This window comes from Lepisma saccharinum, chromosome 13, assembly GCF_977018435.1.
Source record: "Lepisma saccharinum chromosome 13, izLepSacc3.1, whole genome shotgun sequence".
NCBI lineage: Eukaryota > Metazoa > Arthropoda > Insecta > Zygentoma > Lepismatidae > Lepisma > Lepisma saccharinum.
Window position 1 is genome coordinate 83356757 of NC_139241.1, and position 25686 is coordinate 83382442.

At 40.9% G+C, this 25686-nt stretch overlaps 2 protein-coding genes across 3 annotated transcripts; both read right to left on the bottom strand.

Annotated features, from left to right (window-relative positions):
- Positions 1 to 78: 78 nt before the first annotated feature.
- LOC145997475 (SET domain-containing protein SmydA-8-like) lies at positions 79 to 10562 on the bottom strand. Of its 2 annotated transcripts, none has more exons than XM_083134561.1 (4): positions 10378 to 10562; positions 4310 to 5622; positions 2135 to 2253; positions 79 to 1383 (listed from the first exon to the last, which is right to left on the bottom strand). In XM_083134561.1, the coding sequence occupies exons 2-4, from the start codon at positions 5619 to 5621 to the stop codon at positions 1225 to 1227; spliced, it is 1590 nt and encodes a 529-aa protein (XP_082990687.1). In that variant the 5' UTR covers position 5622; positions 10378 to 10562; the 3' UTR covers positions 79 to 1224. The 2 variants fall into 2 exon arrangements, with proteins under 2 accessions (XP_082990687.1, XP_082990686.1); XM_083134560.1 differs by lacking the exon at positions 10378 to 10562 and adding an exon at positions 10170 to 10221.
- A 1738-nt stretch (positions 10563 to 12300) lies between these two features.
- LOC145997476 (2-acylglycerol O-acyltransferase 2-like) lies at positions 12301 to 24817 on the bottom strand. Its single transcript, XM_083134562.1, has 6 exons — positions 24721 to 24817; positions 23791 to 24032; positions 22293 to 22558; positions 21725 to 21899; positions 13497 to 13696; positions 12301 to 13099 (listed from the first exon to the last, which is right to left on the bottom strand). Exons 2-6 carry the CDS (start codon positions 23997 to 23999, stop codon positions 12945 to 12947), a joined length of 1005 nt encoding a protein of 334 aa, XP_082990688.1. The 5' UTR covers positions 24000 to 24032; positions 24721 to 24817; the 3' UTR covers positions 12301 to 12944.
- Positions 24818 to 25686: the final 869 nt, after the last annotated feature.

Here is a 25686-nt window from a genome sequence, read left to right on the forward strand (position 1 = left end):
CTAACCCTTGATCCTGTTGACTATGGAAGAACTATTTTGACGAAGCTATGACTTTATGAATTGCTTATAACACCGAAACCTGAAGAAGAGAGACGTTATTTCTCGAAACGTCGTAATTGAAGAAAACATATCATACTCGCCAAAAAACATAAGTAAAATTGCATTTATATTGTTAATCTTGTGAGTAATTCGCACATAGTAAATATGAACGAATAACAATGCAAATTTTCCAGAGAATGCTGGATCGGGTCACCCAGGACTATGAAGAGTCCCAATTTTTTATGGTGCTTCTGACCACCGTGTTTTATAAAATACAATTTTTGCCAGAATGTTAACAAGCTCATCAAATTCACGTAGCTGAAAGTTTTAATTTTTTGTGGTGTTTTTTTCCCCAGAATATGTGCCAAAAATGGTAGAATTTGTGAGAAATAATCGTGCAAAGTGCTAAATTTGCATTATTTCACCACTTAATATGAATTACAAAAAAATGTGGACATTGCTAATGTTCGTCCGACCAAAGAATGGACTTGGGTAAACCCAGACTTTCCGTCTCCAGTTCAAGGGAGAAAAGCGTCATTGCTATAGGTCGTGTCCAGTTGCACACGACACCTCTTGCTGTCAACATGCCCTCTTCGCTCACATTTCAGGGAGATGCATGGAATCGGAGACCCATTTGCTTGCTCTGCTGCGGCAACCATTAGGCTTCCCTGTGCTTGGCCTTGCTGAGAGTTCCACCTGTCCACGACTCTAAATGGAAAATTTGGCAACGCAGAATACCACGAGAATTTCCCCTCACCACGACAACTGGACAAAGCTGATTGGTTTGGCGGTTCATGTGATCCTCCTTGGCTTTCGACAGAAAAGTTAAAAATAGAATTTCCAAGTCCATTCTTTGATCGGAACCAGTAGCTGGGGGGATGTTTGGTGGTTGAGCCTTACCAAGGGGGATGCTCCAGTGGTTTGGCAGGGTGACAGTGAGATGGCTGGGGGGATGCTTTGCAAAATTTTGTTAGCTGGGGGGGGATACAATCCCTCCACATCCCCCTCACTTCGAGCACTGCTTTATGGGGATTATGACATGATCCGTGGGGGATGGGCAAAGGTATTGGTTCAAACTGGTTTCGGCTGAACCCCAAATTAAGACTACACTAACACTCACTAGCTGGAACTTGTTTCTGATTAGTCGTGAAAGAGAGCAAACGGTTACTGATACGAACAAATTCATCACAGTATGGAAATGCCGAGCGTCGCATAGAGCTGCTGTAACAGGAATTGGAGTTCCCTGAGGTCCCTCTTTCCCTGCGCAGCCATCAGACCTTCCGGAGACTCGCTAGGCTCATGGTGCAAAATGTCGATCGCTTCTTTCAGGATCTTCTCTACTTCCTGAAAGGAAATCACACAGAATCTGAAATCTCTACTGAACTAATGAATTTCTTCATCACAGCCATTTTTATCTGTGATGTTAAAGCCACAATGTTAGAAAATTTTAATTGATTGATTAAAAAGGTTAGTTTTCGTACTATAAATTTCAACTCGTTTTCTTTCATCTGGGTATTGATTGAACAACATAGCCAGATGTTGGTCGCACTTGGTAATGTCCTCTGACATGACCAATGTTGCAAGTAACACCTCGAAATTTTTAAAAAAAAGGGAAAAAAAACTTTTTTATGAATATGCCACAATTAACCCCATTATCATGTGTAATGCATAAGTAAAATTTTATTGTTCTTTTATCATTTCGATAAATACCCACATACATCGAGACACATCGAAAATTATTCAAAGTGACTCCATAGCTCTATTTTATTCATGTTTTTTACACTTTACTAACTTTTTTTTCATATACTGGACGTTCATGTAGAGCATGATTTTCTTGTTTAATGATTCAAAAATATCCAGAGAGAAAAAGATAATACCCAGGGTAAGTTCCATGTCTATATCTCTTTTTGTACAGAACTTACACCTGTTCAAAGACTTGTTTGCATGCCTCTTTGGACACACTACAAAGATTTTGTGCATTACCACAAAGTCAGAAGTGTTTGAATAAAATTAAAAATATATATTGCAGACTGGTGTACCTTCTTGAATAATTATAAATGATGTACGAAACAAGCACTCAATGATTTCTTCTTACCAGCATTCTGTCCCTCAACAATGCAGGCTCCAGCTCATTGTTGGTGGCCTTCCTCCTAGCTTCCTCTGCCATAGCTGCCTGGAGTTCATAAAGGACGATACCTCGGAGCCTAGTCAGGCCTGGCAATTATGACAGAAAGAAAAATATATTTTGTAAATGTACAAATTCATCTTACTCTTACGGTAATCATTAAGGCTATGATTTTAATGCACAATATAATACCAGAAAATAATAACGTGTGTCGCATCAGCCCCTTAGAGCAAGGACCAACTGCCGACCTCACTCCCATCTGATCTCTCACTTGCTTACTTACAGAGTGATGTGTTGTCAGCACGAGGAACCCCAGTCGCTGTTGTTGGTTTCCATGACCGGGTTACGCTATTCATTTGCAGCTCCCCAATTTCCTCACGATGGTGGATGGCCACCGGTCCCATACACAGGCCGAAATCTCGGGAGAAATGTTGTTACGCTTCCCCCAGGAGACTCGAACCAGAGCATGTCCTGTAACCTGAGCCCAAAGCCTGACTGGTTAGCTATGACACCAGGGGTCCCAGGTTCGAATCCCGGTCTGGGCATGGATGTTTGTGAGTGTCCATTCATCAATTTCATAATATCATCACTCATCCTCATCTTTGCAAATTAGTCAAAAGTGGCACAAAAAGCGAAGTAGAATAAAGCAAATCAATCAAAACCAAAGCCTGACATTTTAGACTGCACCAGACAAAATATCAGAAAATGCTATATAAAAATGAAATACTGTTCTAAAAATCACAAAAAAAAAATGTGCTGCAAAATTTTCAAAATGCTCTTTAACAACAAACTTACATGTTCATTTCACCAGTCCATTGCAATACACTACCAAGAACATACTTAGGTTCTCAAAGCAAAGTGACTGCCGAGTGTCTCTTAACAAAGACTTGAACATTGAGAAGCTCCTTTCCACTTCTACCAATACTAGAGGAAAGTACTTGAAGTAAACTGTGTCATCAACTTGCAAACCTCCTGGTAGTTCTCTGGTATAAGAATTTTCTCCAGTCAAAACATCAGCAATTCAACATAGCATACTAAACCCTTCATTTTTGTTCAAAACCAGAATCATTCTTGGCTACTTACATTCTAAGTCGTGTGTCACTTTCTTCACTAGATCTCTCTGTTTCAGATGGAAGGTTTTACCAGATTTTCTGGGACTAAAGTTATTGTTCTGAAACATTCATACTGGCAATACACAAGTGAAATTAGCCTCACAGAGGGTTACACTGCTGTGAATCCAGAAACCAGAGACTCGTTAGTCTGCCAAATGCAGTCCAGGGTGTACTACGTGGAAGGGAGATTGACATTTTGGTGTCCTCTGAAAGGATCAATCGTTTATGGTTTCATGGTACCTTACTCGAACCACCAGACCACTGAGACTGTCTCAAAATAAATTATTGAACGTCGCCTGGCTGGTCAAGCATGTTGAGTGGAGGGGACGTGGGTGTTCCTATGTGTCTCTCTTCATCAAGTTCATAATCATTGTTCATATTTATTGTCACAATTAGTCAAAACTGGCAGATAAGTGATGTGTAAATTAATTTTTAGTGTATAAAAGAGAGTGTAAACTATGTCAAGGTAACTTATGTGTAGATTACGTGTTAACAACCCATACATACTTAAACTTATAGTCTATGACACATCACTGGTAAAAAAGGTAGCATATAAGAAGGTTCATGTGCTCTGTCCGAAAGGTCCAAATGGCAGGTTTGAAGTACAGTTTTATCAGAAGTGATGCCACCTAGTGCAGATCAAAAGTGTCAATTAAATGAGCAATTGAGACTGTAGCACGCATTGTTGTAGGCTTGAATACTTGACTCTTGCTCTTGTTCATTTGTTTGAAATTGTGGAAGTGGAAAGTCAACCAGATGTTGGTTGTAGTTGTTCTAGTGTGTGGAAATGTAAGTAAAAGAAGTTTATAAAATGCTATGTGATTTCTGTAGCGAAACACAAGTGTTTATAACGTGGGAAAATAACGTGTTCTTAGTTTTATCTGCTGATTATATTTGGCGCTGCAGTCAAAGTGCAATTCGAAAGAATTTCACTTCCAATCCACGACTTCAAGACCGAACTGCGAGACCATTCTCGAAGGATATTCGCTTCAAGTACGGTCTTGCAACTTTCGGAAATGGCCATAGTCCTTACCTGGAGCTAGTGTATCCATAACATCAAGCAGTTGTCGACAGACATTCATCTTTGACCCCAAATCTTCATCGCTGATTTCCAGCAAGCCTCCGCTCACTGTCCTTCCATAGAGTTGGGCGAGTGCTAGCTTCACGTCGGTTATGTAGTAGTGGTTTGGATGGAGTACGGTGTCCTTGTACTTGCTGAGAAAGTGTTCACATGCCTTGACGTCCCCCTTCTTCAGAGCTACGAGATCTTTCCCCACATTCTCTAGGATGATCCGAACCTTATCTGCCGCAAGAAGCTCCCCGCAATTGTTGCATTTGACGGCATTTTTGTCGTCCAGAGGGTCTTCAGGAAGAAGAAAGTTCTCTGGACATTTGGGACACTTCATGGAGCTCAGGTACGTACCAAGCTCTGTAGGATCTTTGCACCTGTCGCAAGCACACGAGAAGAACTTCGATACTTGAAGGTGATGGCGCCTGTTGGATGTACCCCAGAGTGGATCCGTGTAGCATATGGAGAAGTGTTGGCCAGCTGATATGGGAACGGTGCTGAATACAACGACTTGTCCATCGTTGGTGAACGTTTTCGAGCAGTTCGGTCGACAGTTGTGCTCGATCATGGAGACCCGTTCATAAACAGCAATGAACGGTGGTTGTCTCAGGGGGACCTCGTGTCCGTTGACCTGCAGAATGCCGCACACTTTGAGTATTAGTTCCTCCGAAAAGTCTTCAAGCTGAAAGAAGCTTCTGATAAATTTAGCTACGGCCACTCTGTCAGCCTCGTACCTTTCCGTGCCTTTCCGCTTCTCGCAGTGCGACTCTAGCGCCATCAGCTTGTCCCACGATGCAAGGTCGCTCTCCTGCAGGTAGAGGCACCTCAGAACGGTGACGCACTGGTACATCGGGTGAATCTCAAAGAAGTTCTTGATACTCACTTTGGAACCACGTCGCTGCGTCAGTACGCACTCCCCTCTATGAGCCAAAGAGTTCTCGCACTCCACGCTGCAGACAGGCCATCCACATTTGGTGCACTCGCGCGTACCGTCTGCCACCAGGTAGCACCCCAGGCACACCGGAACGGTGAACTGCTGAGGCCCAGCGACCAGGGGCGGTTCCTTCATGATAATTTCTCCGGGAGGGAAGTCTCGCGTTGCCACCAGATGTCTCCCCAGTTCGGGCGATTCGACCAGCTTGAAAGGACCACAAACCTTCTTGTGCTTCTTCCAGTCTTCCTTCTGGTGCTCTCTGGAACAGTAGTGGACCAGATGGCAGGAACCACACTTTTGGCTGGAAGGTTTAGCGCACACAGCACAGGCTTCGCTCACCATTCTGCAATAAACAAGAAATCAAACAACTCTTGGAGCCTGAAGGGAATTCGCAGAAAAAGTCTTAGAGGAAAACGACCATGGGCGTATAACTTGACAAGTTTAAAAACAAGACGCTTCAAATATGTGTTGCGCATCTCGCACCACATTTCCCCACTCCATTCTCCGCAGCGACGTTGGTTCGCAGTGTTGCAACCTGGAGGGAGCGGAATGGTCTGAGGATTTTCAACGAAATTTGTATTCGCTTTTTCCTGGTCTGTTTTCTACCTGTGGTAGTACAGAAATGAAATTCAGCTCACCTTTCGCCAACGACTCTTTTTCCTTCTTTTAAAACTTGGCGCAGTAGTAGCGTCGTAGCTTTGTAATCAAGGGGTCCCGGGTTCGATTTCCGGTGGAGGCACATAGTGGTTCGGATCCCACTTTAAACTGTAGGTCCAGTCCCGATTAGCCTTACTGTGCATAAAGTGGACTTGAAACAACAAATCAATCCAATCCAATTCTTTTAAAACTTGAGAAACCATTTTATGTAACTCCTCCTGATTTCGCAAATATGTTGCATCATTGTAAACAATTTATCTGGCCTGTCCTCTAAGGGGCTTTCCAGAGCAGATTGTGGATTTCGTTGGACCCGGCATGATTTGATTTTGCATTTCAAAAATATGCAGACAAGAGTAAAGAGCAAGAACATTTCAATGCTTTAAAAAAGAACACAGGCAAGCGTGTTATCAGATTGCCTTCTCGTAGCGATTGTTGTACGATAAACAAAATAACCGCCACCCCACTCGGCTTTAAAAAAACAAAAACAGGCCACTGCTCGACGTCGCATTCAGAAAATGAAGTCATTCGCCCAGAAGTTTCTCTTCGTTATAAACCTTAACGCGCGTGCGTAATACTACAGTTTACGATCCGCGCACCGCACGCATTTTCAAAGACCCGGATTAAATCAAATGAACCACTAATAAACTGATATGAGCCGGCATCGTCAATCTACACAGTTAAAATAGTTTGTCATATTTGTTTTAGCTTAATTTTGCTGAGCTGGCACCACTCGTAGTCTCAAGGCCAAACCAGTACGTAGAAGAGTGGTGGGGAGGATGACGTAATAGGAAGTGCTCCGCAGCGATCTGCGCATATCGACTTAACTTGTCAGGTTATAGCAAGAACATTTTTAGGGACGCAGTTTGACTATTATTATTTATATTGTAAACTTATTAATCAACTATTAGGCTAAGCTAGTACCACTTTTAACAGATACTCATATCCATTCAGAAACACACTGATTAATATTCACGATTGATTGAGTTAAAATGGAAGGGTACTTCGTCACGTATGGCTATTTTGCACCCTGAGGGAAGAGATAAGACCTGATCTCCTTTGATCTTGAGGTGGAGTCTGGCATTTCCTCCAAATCCCAATAGCTATGGCTTTTCAGATGTCTAGGGAAAAATCCCGGAGGGGGGAGCAGGGGGAATTATCCTACCAGCGATCTTGTCCTGAAATTTCCCCCTCACCAAATTTTTCCAGGGGAGAGTTTTTGTTCCAACAACGCATGAACGATTAGTTTGGGAGTGGAATATACTTTTACTGGAATAATATCGAAAACATACACAAAGAACAGAGACAACAGAGAGCCTCATCTCTAAGGACACTGAACCCAGCAATCCCAAGAACACAGAAATTAGTCAGACTTGTTATTTTCTCTCCATTTCTCATCGCCTTTCGTCAGCTACCGCAAAGTATATAGATATATTAATAAAACATGTAATACGATTTACTTGTCAATTTTATGTAGGAAACTATTATCTTCTTAATGTGTTTTAATTCTCGCCCCTCCCCCTAGTCACGCAAATCATTGTTCATAGCATTAGTAGTATGTTTAAATCTTCAATTTGTAATCGAATTTTGATTGAAGGACAGTGATATAATACATTGTATATTTTATAATATAATTTGATTATGTAATAATTGATACAAATTTAATTATATATATATATTGTGCGTCGGTCTGCTCCCCCACCAATCTGCAGTGATTTCGCACCATGGAAAAATCCCCTTATCTAAAACCCTTACTACCTTAAAGTTAAAAGAGATGCAGGCCCGTAGTTATTTAGAATTGATCTCGGGGGGGGGCTCACGGGTTATCATGGGTGGGTTTGTAAACCAAGTCCATTTTTCAAAAGTTTAACAGTGTTATATGACAATAAATTATTTGTGTGTGTGGGGGGGATCATTAAGTTAATATAAAATTTAGAAATATCACACAAATAGTATCTTCTAAAATATCTCTTGAAGTGTTAATTGCTGTTGACATCATTCCTTATTACATACTACACATTAGTTTTGATGATACAGATATTTATATTATACAATATTCAATCATAGTGCCTACCGTACATTCCACCCCCAGCGGAAGGAATAAAACTTCCCTTCGTTCCCAAAACTTAGGAACTGTTCCCCTTTGATGCAGATATGGAAGGAATGTGTATGATGACGTCAAAGTCACAGATTTCTGTCTAAACGGGAGACCGCAACAGGGGCAGCAAAAGAACGGATAAAGAAGCTCCTCTGTGAAAGAACATTCTATAGTCGAGAGATTTAGGTCTTTTCCAGCTTCTCTTTTGGCACGTTTGGGGTTGAAAACGTGTGGATACCATATCGCTAAATACAGTCTCCAAAATTTAATGTTCGATCTCTCTCTCCACTACAGAAATCCCCTCACAATGTAAGATTTAACACTTTATCAAGAGCTTCATATTAATACTCAATTCTACCACCAACATTTCGATGCCATAATCTAAGACCTAGAGTTGGATACCCCCTCCCCCCCCCAACGTTTGATTCAGAATCTCCTCCAGAACCCACGTCTCAATAAAGGCGTAATATGTAAGAGTTGGATATTTCTCCCCCGCCCTCCTTCCATAATGCCCTTAAACACTTTCTTTTCTTTATCTAATTGATTAAATATGGTGCATTTAAAGTGTAAAATTTTTACATATATTTTGGAAAAATATATTAATGTTGAATTTTACATTATTTGAAGGGAAAAATCACCAAAAAAATCACCATGACGCAGCCTGCGTCATAATCCCCTCCTGTGGGCACCCCTGCTGACGTCAGCCTCCATAAAGATCTGCGGTCGTTTTTTTCCTTTCATCAGCATTGTTATGCATTTTTCATCTCTTGTTTCTTCAGGTGGTCTGTCTGTTTGTGGTTTTCGATAATTGCCTGTAGCTTAATGTGAGTAATGGTTTTTTTTTTTCATTGTCGATTTTCCGTCTACTTGTTCTTCCTCGCACTGGAGCAAACATTTCAGTTGCTTTGAAGGTAACACCAAGTCGTGCTTGGGAAATTATTATATGCGAGTTGTAACGTGAAGGGTAGTTTTCTTGTTAATACGTTCTATGTATTTGTTCCACGTAACATGTCTATTTAGTAAACGTACCACTTCAGGCTTTTTCAAAAGCTGTTAGGAAAAGGCCCAATGTTCACGAAGAAATTTTACAGTTCGTTGTTTGGGATACTGCGGTCGGCAGAAGGGATTTTAACAAAGACAAAGTTGTTGTGCACTTCGCGTTTGGTCCTGAAGTGGCAGACGGAAGAAACAATATAACACTTACGTACTATGTATTTTGAACCTCCATTGGTTACATTGAAAAGGTTCAAAACTTGTATTTTTAAGGGCAGGATGATTTTATTTTGTATGTCACTACATAGTTCAATAAGACTGCAACGTGTATCTGAATCATTACACTGTATGACCACTTTCTTGGAGTATAAGACGGACGTCCAGGGGGGGGGGGAAGGCAAGGGGGGCACAGCCTCCCTGGATAATAAATACCAATCTAAAGTTATATATTTCACACATACTATCATTTAATTTCAGTCAGTAATTTATGTTAATCAGTGGCGGCGATTAGGGGTGCAGTTGCCCGCCCCCCGCTTTTTGCTATTATTGCCCCCGCATTATGCCAAACCTTATCTACCAAGAGAAAAAAAAAACTGTCCTTGCTCCACTCCCCCAGTTTTGATTGGTTGCATGCTTGTTTCATGTTTTCCTTATTTTCTCTCCGCACCCCCTGAGCACCCTTAGATGAATAATCCTGGCACCGCCGCTGGCGAAGATAAAGATGAGTCATGATGATGAAATTGATGAAGGAACACTCACAAAGAACACCCATACCCAGTCCTCGATTCTAACCCAGGACCTTTGGCGTCGTAGGGCGGTGTGCTAACCACTCCGCCACGGAGGCCGGCTACTTTTTTTTTTTTTGAACTTATCCAACTCTGACACAAACACCTCTGTATTGTCTTCATTTAGAACACCAATAAGAACGAAAAAGACAATTGAAATCTACATTCACTTCAATTATAACTTGTATCATTGTATGCCACGTGCTTTATTTATTTAAACACAATGGCATGATAAGCTCGGAAAATATTAATCATTCTTTTCCTAACATTCAGAGATATTATAGATAACACAGTAATCTATCATTAAATTGCTGGTGATAATGTACAAAAAAAAACAAGCTACACAGAACAATTACTCACATTTTTTCAACAAAGCAGCCGAGACGATTTTTCTCGATGTTCCCCTTGCACAGTAACGTTGTCACTCGGCCAACAAGTTGTGGACCTTACAATAGACTTTTCTGGCCGTTGGTTATTTTTGGACGCAGCCTGTTCGCTTATTGTGTGAGCTTTCTATCTTATAGATAGCACACAAGCATTGTCCTACTTAGAGCTTATGAACACTTACCTCTTATCAATAATGTGAGTCTGTGTTTACTCGTCTTTAAAACACGCTGAAGCCATTAATCTTGAGCTACAGAAGGAAATCAAAGGCAGGAAACGTTAAGATCTTGGTTGTTTATTTATCTTTGCGTTAGGTAGCGCAAGTGTCGCCTCTTCTAAGAATAGCTGACCAGTGGTTTCGATTGGATACAGGGGCGTACCCAGAAACAAAAATCGGTGGAGGTTTTGACAGGGTCATAATTTTTATGTACTGTATGTGTAATATGTAAATAAATAAATATACATACACATGCCTATTATTATATTATTATTATTATTTCGGCACTGACATTTTCTATTCTACTCACTATTTCTCCCTGAAATGATTATTTGCGCCAGGGGCGAAACACTTGAGGGGGGGGGGAATCGTGCACGAGCGTCGAAAGTGCGAAAGTCGTGACTCTGTTTCATTTCTACTTTTTAAAATGATTTTTCCCAGTATCAAAGTCAATAATTGTTCATAATAGATTTTACGAGTAACTATAGAACGTTTATTGTGAACAGAATGTGTTGACCAATAAAAAAGTAGAAAATGAATCACAAAATTACTAGAAAACGTCCATTCGCTGAATAGTTCACACACTGATTGATTACGTCATCGAAGGGTAGACGGCAGGTAAGAAATTGAACTGGCAACGCTGACTTTCACCCCTCCCCATTACTTACTTTATCGGCCGAGTTTCAAGTTTTTGTTGCTTTCTTGTGGTGTAAATGTTGTTACTTTTGTAATTGTTATTGTTAATGAAGTTAAATGTTTGAAAACAAACGCCCAAGATCCATTCCTTTTTTAAAGTATTAATATTTTAGAAAAGGTTTTTGATTATTTAACGTGTAAAAGGGGGGGGGGTTAGTTATAGTTACTCTATTTTGTTATTCAACTCGTTCAAGAAAAATCTTTGAATGTTAGGGTTAAGCTTTAGTCATGAAGCTTATATTGTGTGATCTCTCATACAAAATCATATCTTTGAAGATATACGTACAAACTCATAGAACCAGTTATTCTTTAGGTTAAAAGGCATAATATGAAACCATGAAATTCTGACGTGGTTCATACATTTTACACTAAATTTCTCGAGCTCATTTTCTTTTGTTGTTATGCTTCAATACTATTTAACATTATTTCTATTATCAACAATCAAAACAATAAGCTATTTTGCTTTATTCTCATTTAAAATGAATTACTTATGTTAGTTCCCGGAAGTGGGATGAGCAATTGACAAATTCGACCCAATACGTGATACTATGCTCTGCAAAGATTATGAACGGTGTATTCAATAATTTAATTGAGATTTCAACATTTGTTAATTCAACTTGTCACATGTACAATGGGATCCATGAGTATTACCGTGCAAATTGTCCATGACTATTTTCATTAATTCTTCTCTTACATCCTGTGTGTTTTTAAGCGTTGGATTTTATGTATGTTGGTGCAGAAGTTGTCAACAGCTTGTTTGGGTTTTCTATTAATTCTTGAAGCTCTTATTGGGTCAAATAAAGTGCACGAACGTGGTGATGGACAACTTGCACGGTAATACTCATGGATCCCACTGTACAATGGGATCCATGAGTATTACCGTGCAAATTGTCCATGAGTATTTTCATTAATTTTTCTCTTAGATCCTGTCTGTTTTTAAGTGATGGATTTTTATGTATGCTCGTGCAGAAGTTGTCAACAGCTTGTTTTGAGTTTTCTTTTAATTCTTGAAGCTCTTATTGGGTCAAATAAAGTCCACGAACATGGTGATCGACAATTTGCAGGGTAATACTCATGGATCCCACTGTACTACATCACCTCACGAAATACTTCTCTGGAACGGAGAAATATCTTGGGGAATGTTTTTTAAAAAAATACAGAATTAATTTCATATATAAAGTTTTTCATTCTCGCACTACCCTAAAAAAGATTTTAAAAAAAAACATCCTGCCTTGTCTAGCAGCTCAGAATTTTCGTTAGTTCTCTCTGGATAAGATAAAAAAAACGAACAAGTAATAAGAACAATAATAAACACTCTTGAAGTAAGTCTTCATCATCATGTTGAAAACACGAGATGAGTGGATGATATTCAGTGAACAACTTCCCCCACAATTCATTGCGCCATACTTCGGGCAAAGAGATGAGATCCTTAGTTGAAAACGTGACGGTAAGCATTGTGCGTATGGTCTTTGCTGAAGTGGTTCAAGGTATGATTATCATGATCATATGAGGAAGGTGCATTTTTTACCTTTTCCGAAGCCCTACAGAAAGTGTGGAAAATGTGTAAAGGGGTGAAACGCAAATTTTCTATAAGAATGCTTCTCATACGCTTTCCTTAACACACGCGAATCTGTTTACATGATTTCTTCCCACTGCGTGATGACGTCAAGTTGAATGGATCACACACACAGGGTAGAAAATGCCGTTTCTCAAGACCACCTCTTGCCGCGCAACCTTCCCATGTTTCATTTGGGCTAAATAGGCTTAAACGATACGAATAAACATGGTATAGTGCATTGGCAGTATGGTAATATTCCGCATTGTCAACGCCATTTGTGTTATGTAATTACCAATCTTGGCGACTTGTTGGATAAACACTTCAGTTTATATGTATCGAACAGCTGCTGCACACTTTCAGTGAATTTATTGTGAAGATCTTCAATCTGTTCTTGTGTGGGATCCACCACTTTGGGTACTTCAATAGGCTCGCCAACTGCAAGAAAGAACAAATAAGTATCATGTAGATACTAATAATTTGGTTTGTGCATCCTGAATTATTTCTAAGCTTCATTACCTAACATTTGGACTGTAAGATCAATTTCATAAAAGGCTAGTTCACTAGGCTGCGAATAGTGTCCAAGACAGTGTCCGAATTTGCTTTGAAGGGTGCTAGGAAATGTTAACTTTTGAAGGCATGTTAATGTATTTTGTTATTAACAATTACTACAATTACTAGATGAAAATATTCTTTAAAAAATTCCATAGGCCTAATATAGAATTAATTTTCTCCCACGATTTTTCTCTCTAAGGATTCACTGTTGCATTGTAGGTTCCACAGTATTTGTATTTGCCGTCCATCGTCCTCCCTATATTCAACCGTGCATACATACCAACAACAGTAATCGGCCTTTTTGATGGAAAGTAGGGCATTGGTGTTCCATTGGGTAGATATCCGTAGCAGAAGATCAGAGGGAAACCAAGCAGCTGCTTCACCTTGTCTTGGATCAAGCGAAGGAGGGACCCCTTAGCATTTGGTAATTGGTTGAATATGTCAGTTTCTCCAAACGAATAGACTGGTACCAGAGGAGATCTGAAATAGAGAAGGGACGCGTAAGTCTAAAGCCCACCATTGGTGCATGACATTCCTCGTCCTCCCGTCGAGAAGAAGTAATTTGAACTCGGCTTCGTATTGAACACACCAATGGTCACTTGCTGCAAGGGTTGGACCCTGTGATGTTATGTTAAGAATTCGGCATACTCTTATTAAATGTACCGATTTTACATTCCCCAGACGAGCTTTTAATCCTTTCAACTGTTTATAATCCATGTTGGCAAAGATGTCAGCCTTTTGGAGAATGTTTCTTGCTTTTTGGGTCTCTTGCACTGTTTATGAGCAAGTTTTTAGTAACCCTTACACCTTTTAATATGTTGCGTATGTCCCATGCAGGTCCCTTTATAGCCTTGTACTTTCAATCTTTCTCAAGGGGCTCTTTTCAACACACCTTTTAAACTTTAAGGTGTTTTAGATAAGAGGGTTTTTCCTTGTATACTTCGAAGAGGGCAAAATGGTCACACGTGCCGACGCACCCCAAAATTTTAACTCATTCATTCATTCACGGCCGTGTCATTTCTCTCTTCCAAGCAAAGTTTTGTCCTCCGAGTCAATTAATTGTTGGCAATTTTGAATAGATGCAAGTCAGAGGCCTTAAATATGGCAAATACGCCAGATACATCAAAAGTTCAAACTTCAGTTCATGAGCCAAGGAAAATGAAGTTTGTAGAAACGTGCAATTCGTATCTTCCTTGATGTACAAAATGGATGCTTGAACGTTTTCAATTTTTCATCAAACTTGTAAGTCTATACGACACTACTTGCGGTTTGTTTAAGAAAGAGCTTTGTAATGATGCGATCATTACTGGATCCTTTTTTATGTTATAAATTGTGTATGCCTATGTCTATGTCCTGTACGTTTGAGTTCTTGGCCGTTGGGGAGCGGTAAGTTTCCAGTAACGGTTTAGGTCATTAGCGGGGCCTATAAAAGGAAGGGAAGGCAGCAGTCGGCCTCAGATGTTTTGGTGCGATACGGCGAGGTAAAGAGGTGTCTCTTCTCTATGGGGCGAAACGAAGACTTCTCTTGATAATATGAATAGGCGGATATTTTAACTTTCTTTCTTTCTTTTAATACACACACTTGCTCTTTTCACATTATTTCAATAGTTTATTTCATGTGGGAAACCGGGTACACAGCACACATACCTTCGGCCACCTTTTTTGGTACTGAGGGTTATATTTTTTTTTACTCGTGGAGCCAGTGGCTACGCGAGTCTACACACTCTCTTCGGGAAGGGGGGACAGGGTACACCGGAATGTAATTTTGCGAATAACGGCCAAGAATTAACTTCTGTAAATATATTATGAATAAACCTATATATATCTAAAAGGAAATGGGCGTTAAGTTGTAATTTAAAGAGGTACGTGTCTATTGCCTAAACTAGCATCCACAGAACTTCAGGTACTGCAAGTTTTGAACCTCGGGACAAGGATTCAAAAATGTATGGTAGTGTATAATGTGTATGTTGCTGAGAATCAGCTTAAAAAACACAAAATATACCGTTACATACTGGGGGCTCATAGTCGGGATATTTTTTGTAAGAAGTACTGAAGGCATATGTTATTGCGAAGTGGAAAGAAAGTAACAGAAGACAAAATGGCAATTCAAATAGACAGGGAGCTCATTGGCAAGTTGCTAGGCAATGCGAACTTGGAGGGAAGGCCTGAGGAAGATATTGTGGGGGAACTTGAGAGACTTTCTCTAAATGTTACACAAGGAACTTCGATAAGGAACGGCGAGGAAAAAATGAGCAAAATCTTGGAAAAAAGCAACATTAACATTCCGATCTTTAAGGGAAACGTCGGCGATGTAAGTCCACACGATTATTTGTATGAATTACGCAATTATCAGGAAATCATGGAAATTGGGGATACTTTTCTCTTAGATAGAATCTTGCCACTTTCGTTGAAGGAAATCGCTGCAGATTGGTTCAGATTTTCGAGACCATTCGGCACTTTTAGGGAATTTGAGAAGGCGTTCTTGGAAGAATTCTTTAGTGTCGATTACGACTCGGAAATAGCAAGGATCATTCAGAACAATTACCAGTCACCAGACCAGTCTCTTCTTGCATTTATTCGACACACCAGGAAGCTTTTCGCAATGAGGGAGAAACGGGGGACAGAAGACGAGGTCATCCAGCACGTTTTGAAATTTTCCCATCCTAAATTCAGAACACACTTGTACAACAGAACATTCGCAACAATCAAAGATTTGGAAACCCATTCTATGGACATTCAAAAGAGATTGTATTCAGAAGCCCTGTACTATTGTCCAGAACTGAGGGACAACAGTTCGCCGCATCTGTCTGCCATGCCGACTTCAGCGAGTGGCACAAGGCAATTAGCAGCCGCGGGGACAATGAACACTTTCGGCCGCGTGGGAACAGAAGTATCAATGAGCGCCATAAATCCTGGACTGGTCAACCGGCTAAGCTTTTCAGGGAATGTTGGGACCCCGTCGAGAGCAGAAGAACCGACGAAGAGAAGGGGGATCCGTTGTTTTCGGTGTGACGGTCTTGACCACAAAGCCGCCATGTGTACTGCTCCAAAAAACTCGTTAGGCCCGAACAGAGCGACACCGCCATCGTAGCAGGCGCTGCGTGGAAGAAAAACAAAGGGGGGAGTAGGAAGATACGCAACTGCAGGAATTTCACTTCTGGCGACGAAGAGCCGTTAGTCCCCTGTAAAATCAATGGAAAGGACTTCTCCTTATTCGTAGACACAGGGGCCTCTGTGAGCACTGTAAATTTAGAGATAGCAAAACAACTGGAAAAACAAGGAAATAAGATTAACAATAAACGTATCAATATTTCTTTGGCAGTAGGCTCTGTACAATCATGTGGGGAAATGTATCTTACTGTACATTTGAATGGGGTGAAACTTAGGCATAAATTCGTCGTTTTGCGCGATTGTTTCAAGGGATTCATCGCAGGTCGTGGGTTCATAAGGCAAGCCGGATTATCTCTGCACTTGAAAGAGGAAGGCTACAGCTTTGCAGACAGTGACGTCATCTATTTGTTTTCTGCGGAGAAGAGGGAAGCGGGAATGAGTCTTCCGAGTCTGCAGGGGATAACGTCGACTGTGGAGGTTGGAGCTGGGGCAACCGCGACGGCAACCGCGACGATGGGAAAAAGTGAAACATCTGATGCAACAACCGCGACGATGGGACATTGCCAAAGACGTCCCGAAATAGCAGAATTGATTGAGCGTGCAGAATGTTCACCAGAAGTAAAGAAGAAATTAGCAGATATTTTAAACATCTACAGTAACGTCTTTTCTGAAAAACCTGGCGTTACACACATCTTACAGCACAAAATAGAACTAACCGATAGGACACCATTCTATTCTAAGCTTCGTATTTTGACTCCAGAAAAGCAAGAAATAATGGATAACTGTATCGATGAGCTGTTAGCTGGGGGTTTCATTGAGCCCTGCAAATCTAATTACATTAATTCACCGTTGTTAATCAAGAAAGGGGATAAATACAAGGTGATCCTGGATCCTCGAAAGACAAACGCAGTAACAAAGAAATCTAGGAATGAAGTCCCGGATATGTTTGAATCTTTGAGTAAATTAGACAAGGCTAGATATTTCTGTAAATTAGATTTGGTAAACGCTTTTGGCCAGCTCTTATTGGAAGAAAACTCACGCCAATACACGGCATTCAACACTTCACGAGGAATCTTTCGCTATTTGAGATGTCCCTATGGATTGAGCATGATTCCTAACACACTGGCGAAACTGATGAATATTGTCCTTGGAGAGCTGCAGGGTGTCTCATGCATTGCATTTTACGATGACATTTTGGTTTATGGAGAAACGGAGGGAGAATTGTTGCTCGCGCTGAAAGAAGTTTTGGAGAGAATACACAAGGCGAACTTAACACTTTCACCATCGAAGTCCCAACTTTTTACTTCGGAAGTGGATTACCTGGGTTTCAGAATTTCTCACAAGCAAGTGATGTGCCACCCATCCAAGATTGAGTATTTGGACCAGATAAGGGCTCCGAAGAATGTGAAGCAACTCCAGAGCATTTTAGGATTCTTCGGATTTCTGAAAGGTCACATTAGCCACATGTCAGAGTTGACGAGTCCTCTCACTGACATGTTACGTAAGGGAATTCGCTTTCGGTGGACGGATGTTCACGAAGAGTGCCTGACCAAACTGAAGGAAGCTGTAAAGAATAACGTTTCTTTGTACATTCCCGTACTGAATGAGCCGTTCGTCATCTACAGCGACGCGAGCGATAACTGCGCCGGTTTCTTACTAGGACAGAGGGACCAAGGGGGGAAACTGCATGTTGTATCCTTTGGAAGTAAAAAGTTCTCACAAGCCCAGAAGAACTACAGCACAACGCACAAAGAATTCCTCGCTTTGCTCCTTGCAGTCGAGACTTTCGACAAGTACATCTGCCACGCTCCGGCAGTGGAAGTTTTCACTGACCACAGTGCTCTGACCACGATATTCAGTACTGAAAACAAGAGCGCAAAGATGTCAAGGTGGACAGCTCGTCTCTCGCGCTACCCTCTGCTCATCAAATACGTGAAAGGAGAGCTAAACCTGGTAGACTTTCTATCGAGAAATGAAGTATGCAACACCCATCCGTCTGAGTACGACGGGTTACCCGCAGCGCAGGAAACATTCCCCCTGGAAGATGAAAATGATGAAGGCTACGTAAAATTCGAGATGGAAGACGGAGTTGTGATCGATTCGTCAGATATTGCACAGAAACCAGTTGCTGACCTCAGTGCTTTGTGCACTATACAAAGCGCGAAGCAAATAAAGAAGAAACGACGAGAAAATTTGCTTCGAGGGATCAAACTACCCAAGGTTCGTCTCTCTAAAAGTGAAAAGATGCAGGGCTTTTCATTGTTGCCTTTCTCCGTGGCCGAGGGGAATGAAGAACACGAACCGCTGGATCCGAGCAGGCTTCTGGACACCACTTCAATCATTTCAGAGCAAATGAAAGATAATTTTCTTGCAGACTTAGCGAAGACTGTTAGGAACGAGGAGGTGGAAGGGACGAAGATGTACAAGGAAAAGTTGAAGACACTGGCCAAATCTTCGTATTTCGACGATGATGGAATCCTTAGGAGAAATTTGCCTGCAGAAAAGTACAAAGAGAAAGGAACTGGCAAAATATGGGCACCTCTTTCTCTACGTGCGCAAATTCTTATGTCCTTGCATGATAGTGCATTCGCTTCTCATCCTGGAAGATTAAAAACTTTAGCAAAGGTCAGAGAACAATACACGTGGTTAGGCCTAACAAAAGACGTTATTCAATACTGTAAGTCGTGCCAACCATGCTGTGTATTTAAAGGGGACACTACTAAGAAGCAAGGCTTCATGGCAAGTAATAAGGAAACAGAAGTTGGCAAGAACTTATACTGTGACATTCTGGGACCAGTCGTTCGTTCGAAAAAGGGAAATTTCCAATACGTTCTAGTATGCGTTGATAGTTTTAGCAGATTTACTATCTTGCGCCCTCTTCGCGTTGTGACTGCGAAATCTGTGCTAGAACAATTACTGGATATATTCTCGATCCATGGATTCTACCCGAGAATCTCCACTGATAATCAAAGCATTTTCAATTCCAGAATGTGGAAACAGATGATGAAGATGTTTGATTCCAAGCAGATCAGAATTTCTCCATATCGCCCGCAGGGCAATCTCGCAGAATGCTACGTAAAGGCAACTAAACGTGCTCTTTCCACACTAATTTCGTCGCACAACGAGTGGGCGTCATCGTTACCGTACGTGCAGTTTGCACTGAATTCCCAAGTTTGCAACACGACCACATTCAGTCCAGCATATTTGCATTTTGGACGTTCTGTGAGGGGTCCTTTCGAGAAGGCCAGGGACGCTTTGCCTCAAGGACCTGAAATCAGACAGGAGGACATCTTGGAATTCGTGGAAGAAACGAAATTCAGGATAGAAGAGGCCAAGAAGATAGCTTGCAACAATCAAGAGCGCATGCATAATGCACAGAAGAAAGTATATGATAAGAAACGCCGCAAGTGCACGTTTAAGGTGGGGGAAAAAGCTTGGCTTAAGGAACATCCTCTCTCTGATAAGGCCCGTGGAGTAACTAGTAAACTCTCGGGGAAGTTCTCTGGACCGCACGCAATTGTTGAGCAAACTTCGGCAAATACTTTCAAACTAAAACACAGCGAGGACGGAAGAATATTGAGAGCCAACAGCGATCAGTTAAAACCTTATTCTTCGCCGCCTGAGTTCGCGAAGAAAGTAGCCGGGCAAAATTCAGCGAAGGGAGCGCACGTATCTTCTCCAGAAGACGAGAATGAAGATGTACCCCAGATGCGTTACAAGCTGAGAAACAGATTCTGATCTAATTTCAAAAGGGGATTTTTGTAAATATTGTATATAGGGATTTATCTATCTTTTCTTTATTTTTTATCTTTCATTTATTTTCTCTCTCTGATACCTCGCACCTACTCGTGCAAACGTTTCGCTCCGCAGTCAACAAAAGTAACGCAAAGTTAGTGCGTATTCTTTTACCGCGTATTTTCGTCGAGAAGCCGCAGTTCGGTGGTGAGAAAATCCAGTGAATAGCAGTGACATCTCCGGATGTAGAGCCACTTAGACCCATTCATGTGGAACCTGGTCGAAGCGGTGTCTTCCGATCTCGGCAGGAGCGCAGAGCAGTGGCGTTGCCGGGAGTCGAACCAGCAGCCTTGGTGACTTGGATGGATTTCCAGGAGACTGTCCCTAATTGGTCCAGGAGGAAGGATGGAAGAGATGCTGAGTGGGTAAGAATCGACGTGGGTTAACCAGCTCCAGTGCTGAGGGAAGAACGCAGATCTCGAAGTACACTTGTGGACAAAATTAGAGTGAACATTGACTGTCAGTGTCGTGTGACCTAATGAAAGTGTGTTTGTAGTGAACAGAAACTGCGGACAAGTGTATTGTGTATATTATTATTATTTTTCTAGGTTACAGAACTTTGATTTTTCTCTCTTCAGGAAGGGGGGACTATGTAATGATGCGATCATTACTGGATCCTTTTTTATGTTATAAATTGTGTATGCCTATGTCTATGTCCTGTACGTTTGAGTTCTTGGCCGTTGGGGAGCGGTAAGTTTCCAGTAACGGTTTAGGTCATTAGCGGGGCCTATAAAAGGAAGGGAAGGCAGCAGTCGGGCTCAGATGTTTTGGTGCGATACGGCGAGGTAAAGAGGTGTCTCTTCTCTATGGGGCGAAACGAAGACTTCTCTTGATAATATGAATAGGCGGATATTTTAACTTTCTTTCTTTCTTTTAATACACACACTTGCTCTTTTCACATTATTCCAATAGTTTATTTCATGTGGGAAACCGGGTACACAGCACACATACCTTCAGCCACCTTTTTTGGTACTGAGGGTTATATTTTTTTTTACTCGTGGAGCCAGTGGCTACGCGAGTCTACACACTCTCTTCGGGAAGGGGGGACAGGGTACACCGGAATGTAATTTTGCGAATAACGGCCAAGAATTAACTTCTGTAAATATATTATGAATAAACCTATATATATCTAAAAGGAAATGGGCGTTAAGTTGTAATTTAAAGAGGTACGTGTCTATTGCCTAAACTAGCATCCACAGAACTTCAGGTACTGCAAGTTTTGAACCTCGGGACAAGGATTCAAAAATGTATGGTAGTGTATAATGTGTATGTTGCTGAGAATCAGCTTAAAAAACACAAAATATACCGTTACAGCTTAAACAAACGCCGTCCACCCATACGAAACCTCGTTGAATTTATTTAGGAAAGAACTTACCCTGTTTTAAGAACAAATGTGTAATTGGTATTTTTCTTGCCGTTCAAAATGGACGCATGAAAGTTTTTACTTTATTCTCGTAATTAAAATGAACTCACCCTGTCTTGAAAACAAACGTGCAATTTGTATCTCGCTTGCCGTACAAAATGGATGCCTGAATGTTTTCGCTTCTTTGTCGTGAACAATTTACACGAAATGACAAGAAGTTTATTTAAGGAATAGCTTACCCTGTTTTAAGAGCAATTCTCGCGTAACCTCTTCGATTTTTCAGGATGATCGTGTTGTCTCCTGGACGACAGTTGAGAATTTCATCAGCGCCTCCAAGCGGCAGAGCGACAATGTTCCCTCCAGACTCCCTCCGCAGCAGCCGAGTGAGACCCTTTTCTGAGTTGGCATAGCCACCTGGGAATAGATTAGCACACGCATTGGTTTAGCAAATATTTTGCACTAATTGTATAATCTAATTAACAACATCTTCGCGATCAGCCAAAAGTTGTAGAAAAGTAAAGCATCTAACAATATATTTATGGTTAAAATAATTAATATATAAGCTGATATTGCATACAAATTGCATAGAGAGTAAATTTTATTTGCTATAATTTAAAGTTGTTTATTAATAATAATTAACATCTAGCAACAATTTAATTATAACAAATGAAATTCTACCATCCTTTGAACTGTCCCTGAAAAATCGATAAGCCAATAGGCACTCTACGTCACAAAAAAATGCCTGTTTAACCAACCTGTATATACACACCTTGGTTGTAGATCAGTAAATTCTAGTAGGGAACTCACCAGAACTAAGAAATAGATCCCGTAGGAAAGGAAGATAGAAGACCTCCGTTCTGGACACGACACAGGGATTGAATCCAGGAAAGGTCCCTTCGAAATCCAGAGCGTTTGTCGACATAGCTAAACAAATGCCTGTCGGAAGGATTCCATGAGGATAGCAGCAGAATAGGTAGTTCTTAGACGGATCTAGATTTGCTGTATTCACTAGTTTCACTGGGAAATATTCCGCTATGTATTTCCACCACGATAGATTCCTCACCCATTCCAATCTGAAAAGATGGATATTTATTTATTTACTGGTACTTTTTGTATCTGACGTTTTGATGGTTCACTGGGTCCGCAATAATGTCGTGTCGGAGTCTAAAGATGCAAAATTCTAAGTTTCCATTGTTTTTGTACTAATATACATGAGAGAGAGAGAGAGAGAGAGATGGGAGACAGTGAGAAATAGAGGGAGGGGGCGGAGAATTCTCTCTCTCTCTCTCTCTCTCTCTCTCTCTCTCTGTGTATATTATGTAAAAAATTGGATTTTGTTATTATAACAGGTATTTTAATATTCTGATTTATTTTTTAAATATTTGAAAGCAAACTGTGGTAAATTGATGCTTATAATTGGAGTGGAATGTCATTAATACACACTAATATTAATCACTATTTTCAACACATTTTAATTGTTTCAATCCCGATGGAGGCGCATTGCACAGTGGTTCGGATCCCACTTTAAACTGTAGGTCCAGACCCGATTAGCCTTTCTGTTCATAAAGTAGACTTAACACAACAATTCAAACAAACAAACCAATTGTTAGAATTGTCGGCCTCCGTGGCAGAATTGTTAGCACATCTCGATACGACGCCAGGGGTCCCGAGTTCGAATCCGACCTTGACATGCGTGTTTGTGAGCGTCCATTCCTAAATTTCATCATCATCATTCATCCCCATATTCGCGATTAGACAAAGTGGCAGAAAAGCGAAGCGAAATAAACTAAATCAATCAATAAATCCAAGTTGCTGTCGCTATCCCCTCGTTTGTTTTACTAGTCCTACGAAACATCATTGTGACGAACATATTCGAAACGTTTTTGGAAAATGTTTTGAACTTGCACCACGTTTATTCTAAGTGCCTCTTTTCTATTGCTTCTACTTTCTTCTTATTCTAACACATTTCGAGTGAATATCTCTTCTCTCGTCATGCCGTGGCGGGAATCGAACCCACGACCGAGCTGCGATTTTTGTGCCATAAATCTTCCATCTCTCTACAATTACTGTAAAGCTCAACGCCCACGGAGACTCGGCGAAACGCAGCAACAGAATTTCTGTTGTCTACTTCTATTGAAATCAAATGGTGTAACGCCCACTACAGGGAAACGAAGGGAATTTCCCTGCCAGAAGTCTGCACATTATCTTCAAGGTTATCGCCCACTGAGACGCCGGAAATGCGTCAATTCCGTTATGTTGCCGCGTCTCAGTGGGCGTCAGGCGTAAATATCTTTCAATCACCTACCTCCTGCTATTCCGATGTGGAGTCTCCCTGTCGTACCAAATCCACGCTGCATAAGCGAGGGCAAGGAAGTCATAGGTTGTCAGGACGATGGACGTCAGAGCGAGCAGCAAGGAGTAAAGAGCCATGAGGATTATGATTGGCACCACCAGCAGCACCAATAAGAAGTTTACGAACGGGTAGTAATCCTTCCATTTGTCTTTTGAAACCATTCTGTACAATGGATTCACCTTTATATATCCAACCTGGAAAACGAACGGAGATTAAAACACTCATCCAAATTTATGCAAATATGATTTTCTAATTCTGCTCACGTATCCTAGCATCCTATACTCAGTGGCGTACCCAGGATTTTCGAAATGGGGGCTACGTATACTTTTTTAGTAGTTAGTTCTCATTTTGCTATCCTTTCCTGCCTTTCAAGTTCTTTTTTTTAAAAAATACTGGGCTAAAGGGTGGGTTATGCCCCCCCTTGGACACGCCACTGCCTATGCCCAACCATCTTACGCTAGTACACGTTATGCACGTATAAATATGGTACATTTTATTCTTAAGCCTAAAACAAAAGAAATGTTGAATGTTCGCGGTATTCTTCGTTTTTCAATGTTAATATGTCGGAATGTGATTAAATTCGTGAAAAGACCAAAATTCGCATATTATGCCAAATTCGCGTTATATCGCGATATCGAATGCATGAAAACTGAGTTTGGAACATGCCACTGTACTTACATAAACACTATTTTTTTACAACAATGAACAGTATGCGGTTTTATCGCGTTTGTGAAAAATCAAAGTTCTCAGTCATAGGATGATGAAGTAAGCATTTTATTTTTTCATTTTCGACGAGGGGTTATTGACCTTCTTTGCATCCCCCTGCGGGGGCGCTTATGTGTTCTGACTTCGGTAAGAAGTAACTAGTAAATGGTTACTTACCAGTGCTGTAGTAGACGTAATAGGTATGTTCCTTTCTGTAAGTTCCCTGCCTGAATAATGTGAACGGAAGAAGGCAAATTATGTAATCGAATTTTACAAGTATTTGTCATCATGAATTAACACAACGTCACAAGATGCTTGCGGCGCTGTTGAGGTTATAGGAGAGGAATCCTTGATAAATATTGAAAAAAACTTGCCAGTCATTTATGGCACTTGAGTTGCAACTTGCCATAATGTAAATTGATAAAGTTTTGTGCCTTTTTTACAGTAGTCTCAACAGAGGACTTTATTTTATGGGCTGAAGAGTTGAGGAAATATTATTTTTTCTGCTTTGATTGCCATGGCTGCTAAGCAGAGGCGTCTCGTGAACGCATGCGTCAATTGTGGGAAAAAGGACAGCTTGCTCTGCGACGACATTCATGAACATTTCTACATTCTAATTTCTTCATATAGGAGAAGTATTTATTTTACACGAGAGCGCTCAACTAAGCATATATTACATTTCTTGGATCTGAAGTGGAAGAAAGTAATAATTATTTTCCCCACAATTGACGCATGCGTCACTTCAGATCCAATAAATGTAATATAAGCTTAGTTCAGAGCTCCCGTGTAAAATAAATACTTCTCCTATATGAAGACATTAGAATGTAGAAATGCTCATGAATGTCGTCGCAGAGCAAGCTGTCCTTTTCCCCACAATTGACGCATGCGCAGCATGCACCGCATGCGTTCAGGAGACGCCTCTGCTGCTAAGATTCTGTAACTGATCTGTACATAATGGATTTTTACATGATTGGATAGATACAAGTCAGTTATCTCTCTCTCTCTCTTGTTCGTGGTCTCTTTTCCTACTTTTTGTTCTTTCCTTTTTCCTTTTCTCTCTTCTCACTTCCTCTCTCTCTCTCTCTCTCTCTCTCTCTTTTCCTTGGTCCATTTCTCTCTCACTCTACCTTTTCTCATGTGTGT

Bases quoted from the DNA above. Each gene is read 5' to 3' on its own strand.
- LOC145997476 (XM_083134562.1), bottom strand. From the start codon at position 23,999: ATGGTTTCAAAAGACAAATGGAAGGATTACTACCCGTTCGTAAACTTC. The intron at 21,900-22,292 runs GTGAGTTCCCTA...ATCTATTCCCAG, and splicing joins GGATCTATTTCTTAGTTCTG to GTGGCTATGCCAACTCAGAA. The intron at 13,697-21,724 runs GTAAGCTATTCC...TCTCTATTTCAG, and splicing joins AGAATTGCTCTTAAAACAGG to ATCTCCTCTGGTACCAGTCT.
- LOC145997475 (XM_083134561.1), bottom strand. From the start codon at position 5,621: ATGGTGAGCGAAGCCTGTGCTGTGTGCGCTAAACCTTCCAGCCAAAAG. The intron at 2,254-4,309 runs GTAAGGACTATG...CATAATTGCCAG, and splicing joins TATGGATACACTAGCTCCAG to GCCTGACTAGGCTCCGAGGT. The intron at 1,384-2,134 runs GTAAGAAGAAAT...ATTTCCTTTCAG, and splicing joins TGTTGAGGGACAGAATGCTG to GAAGTAGAGAAGATCCTGAA.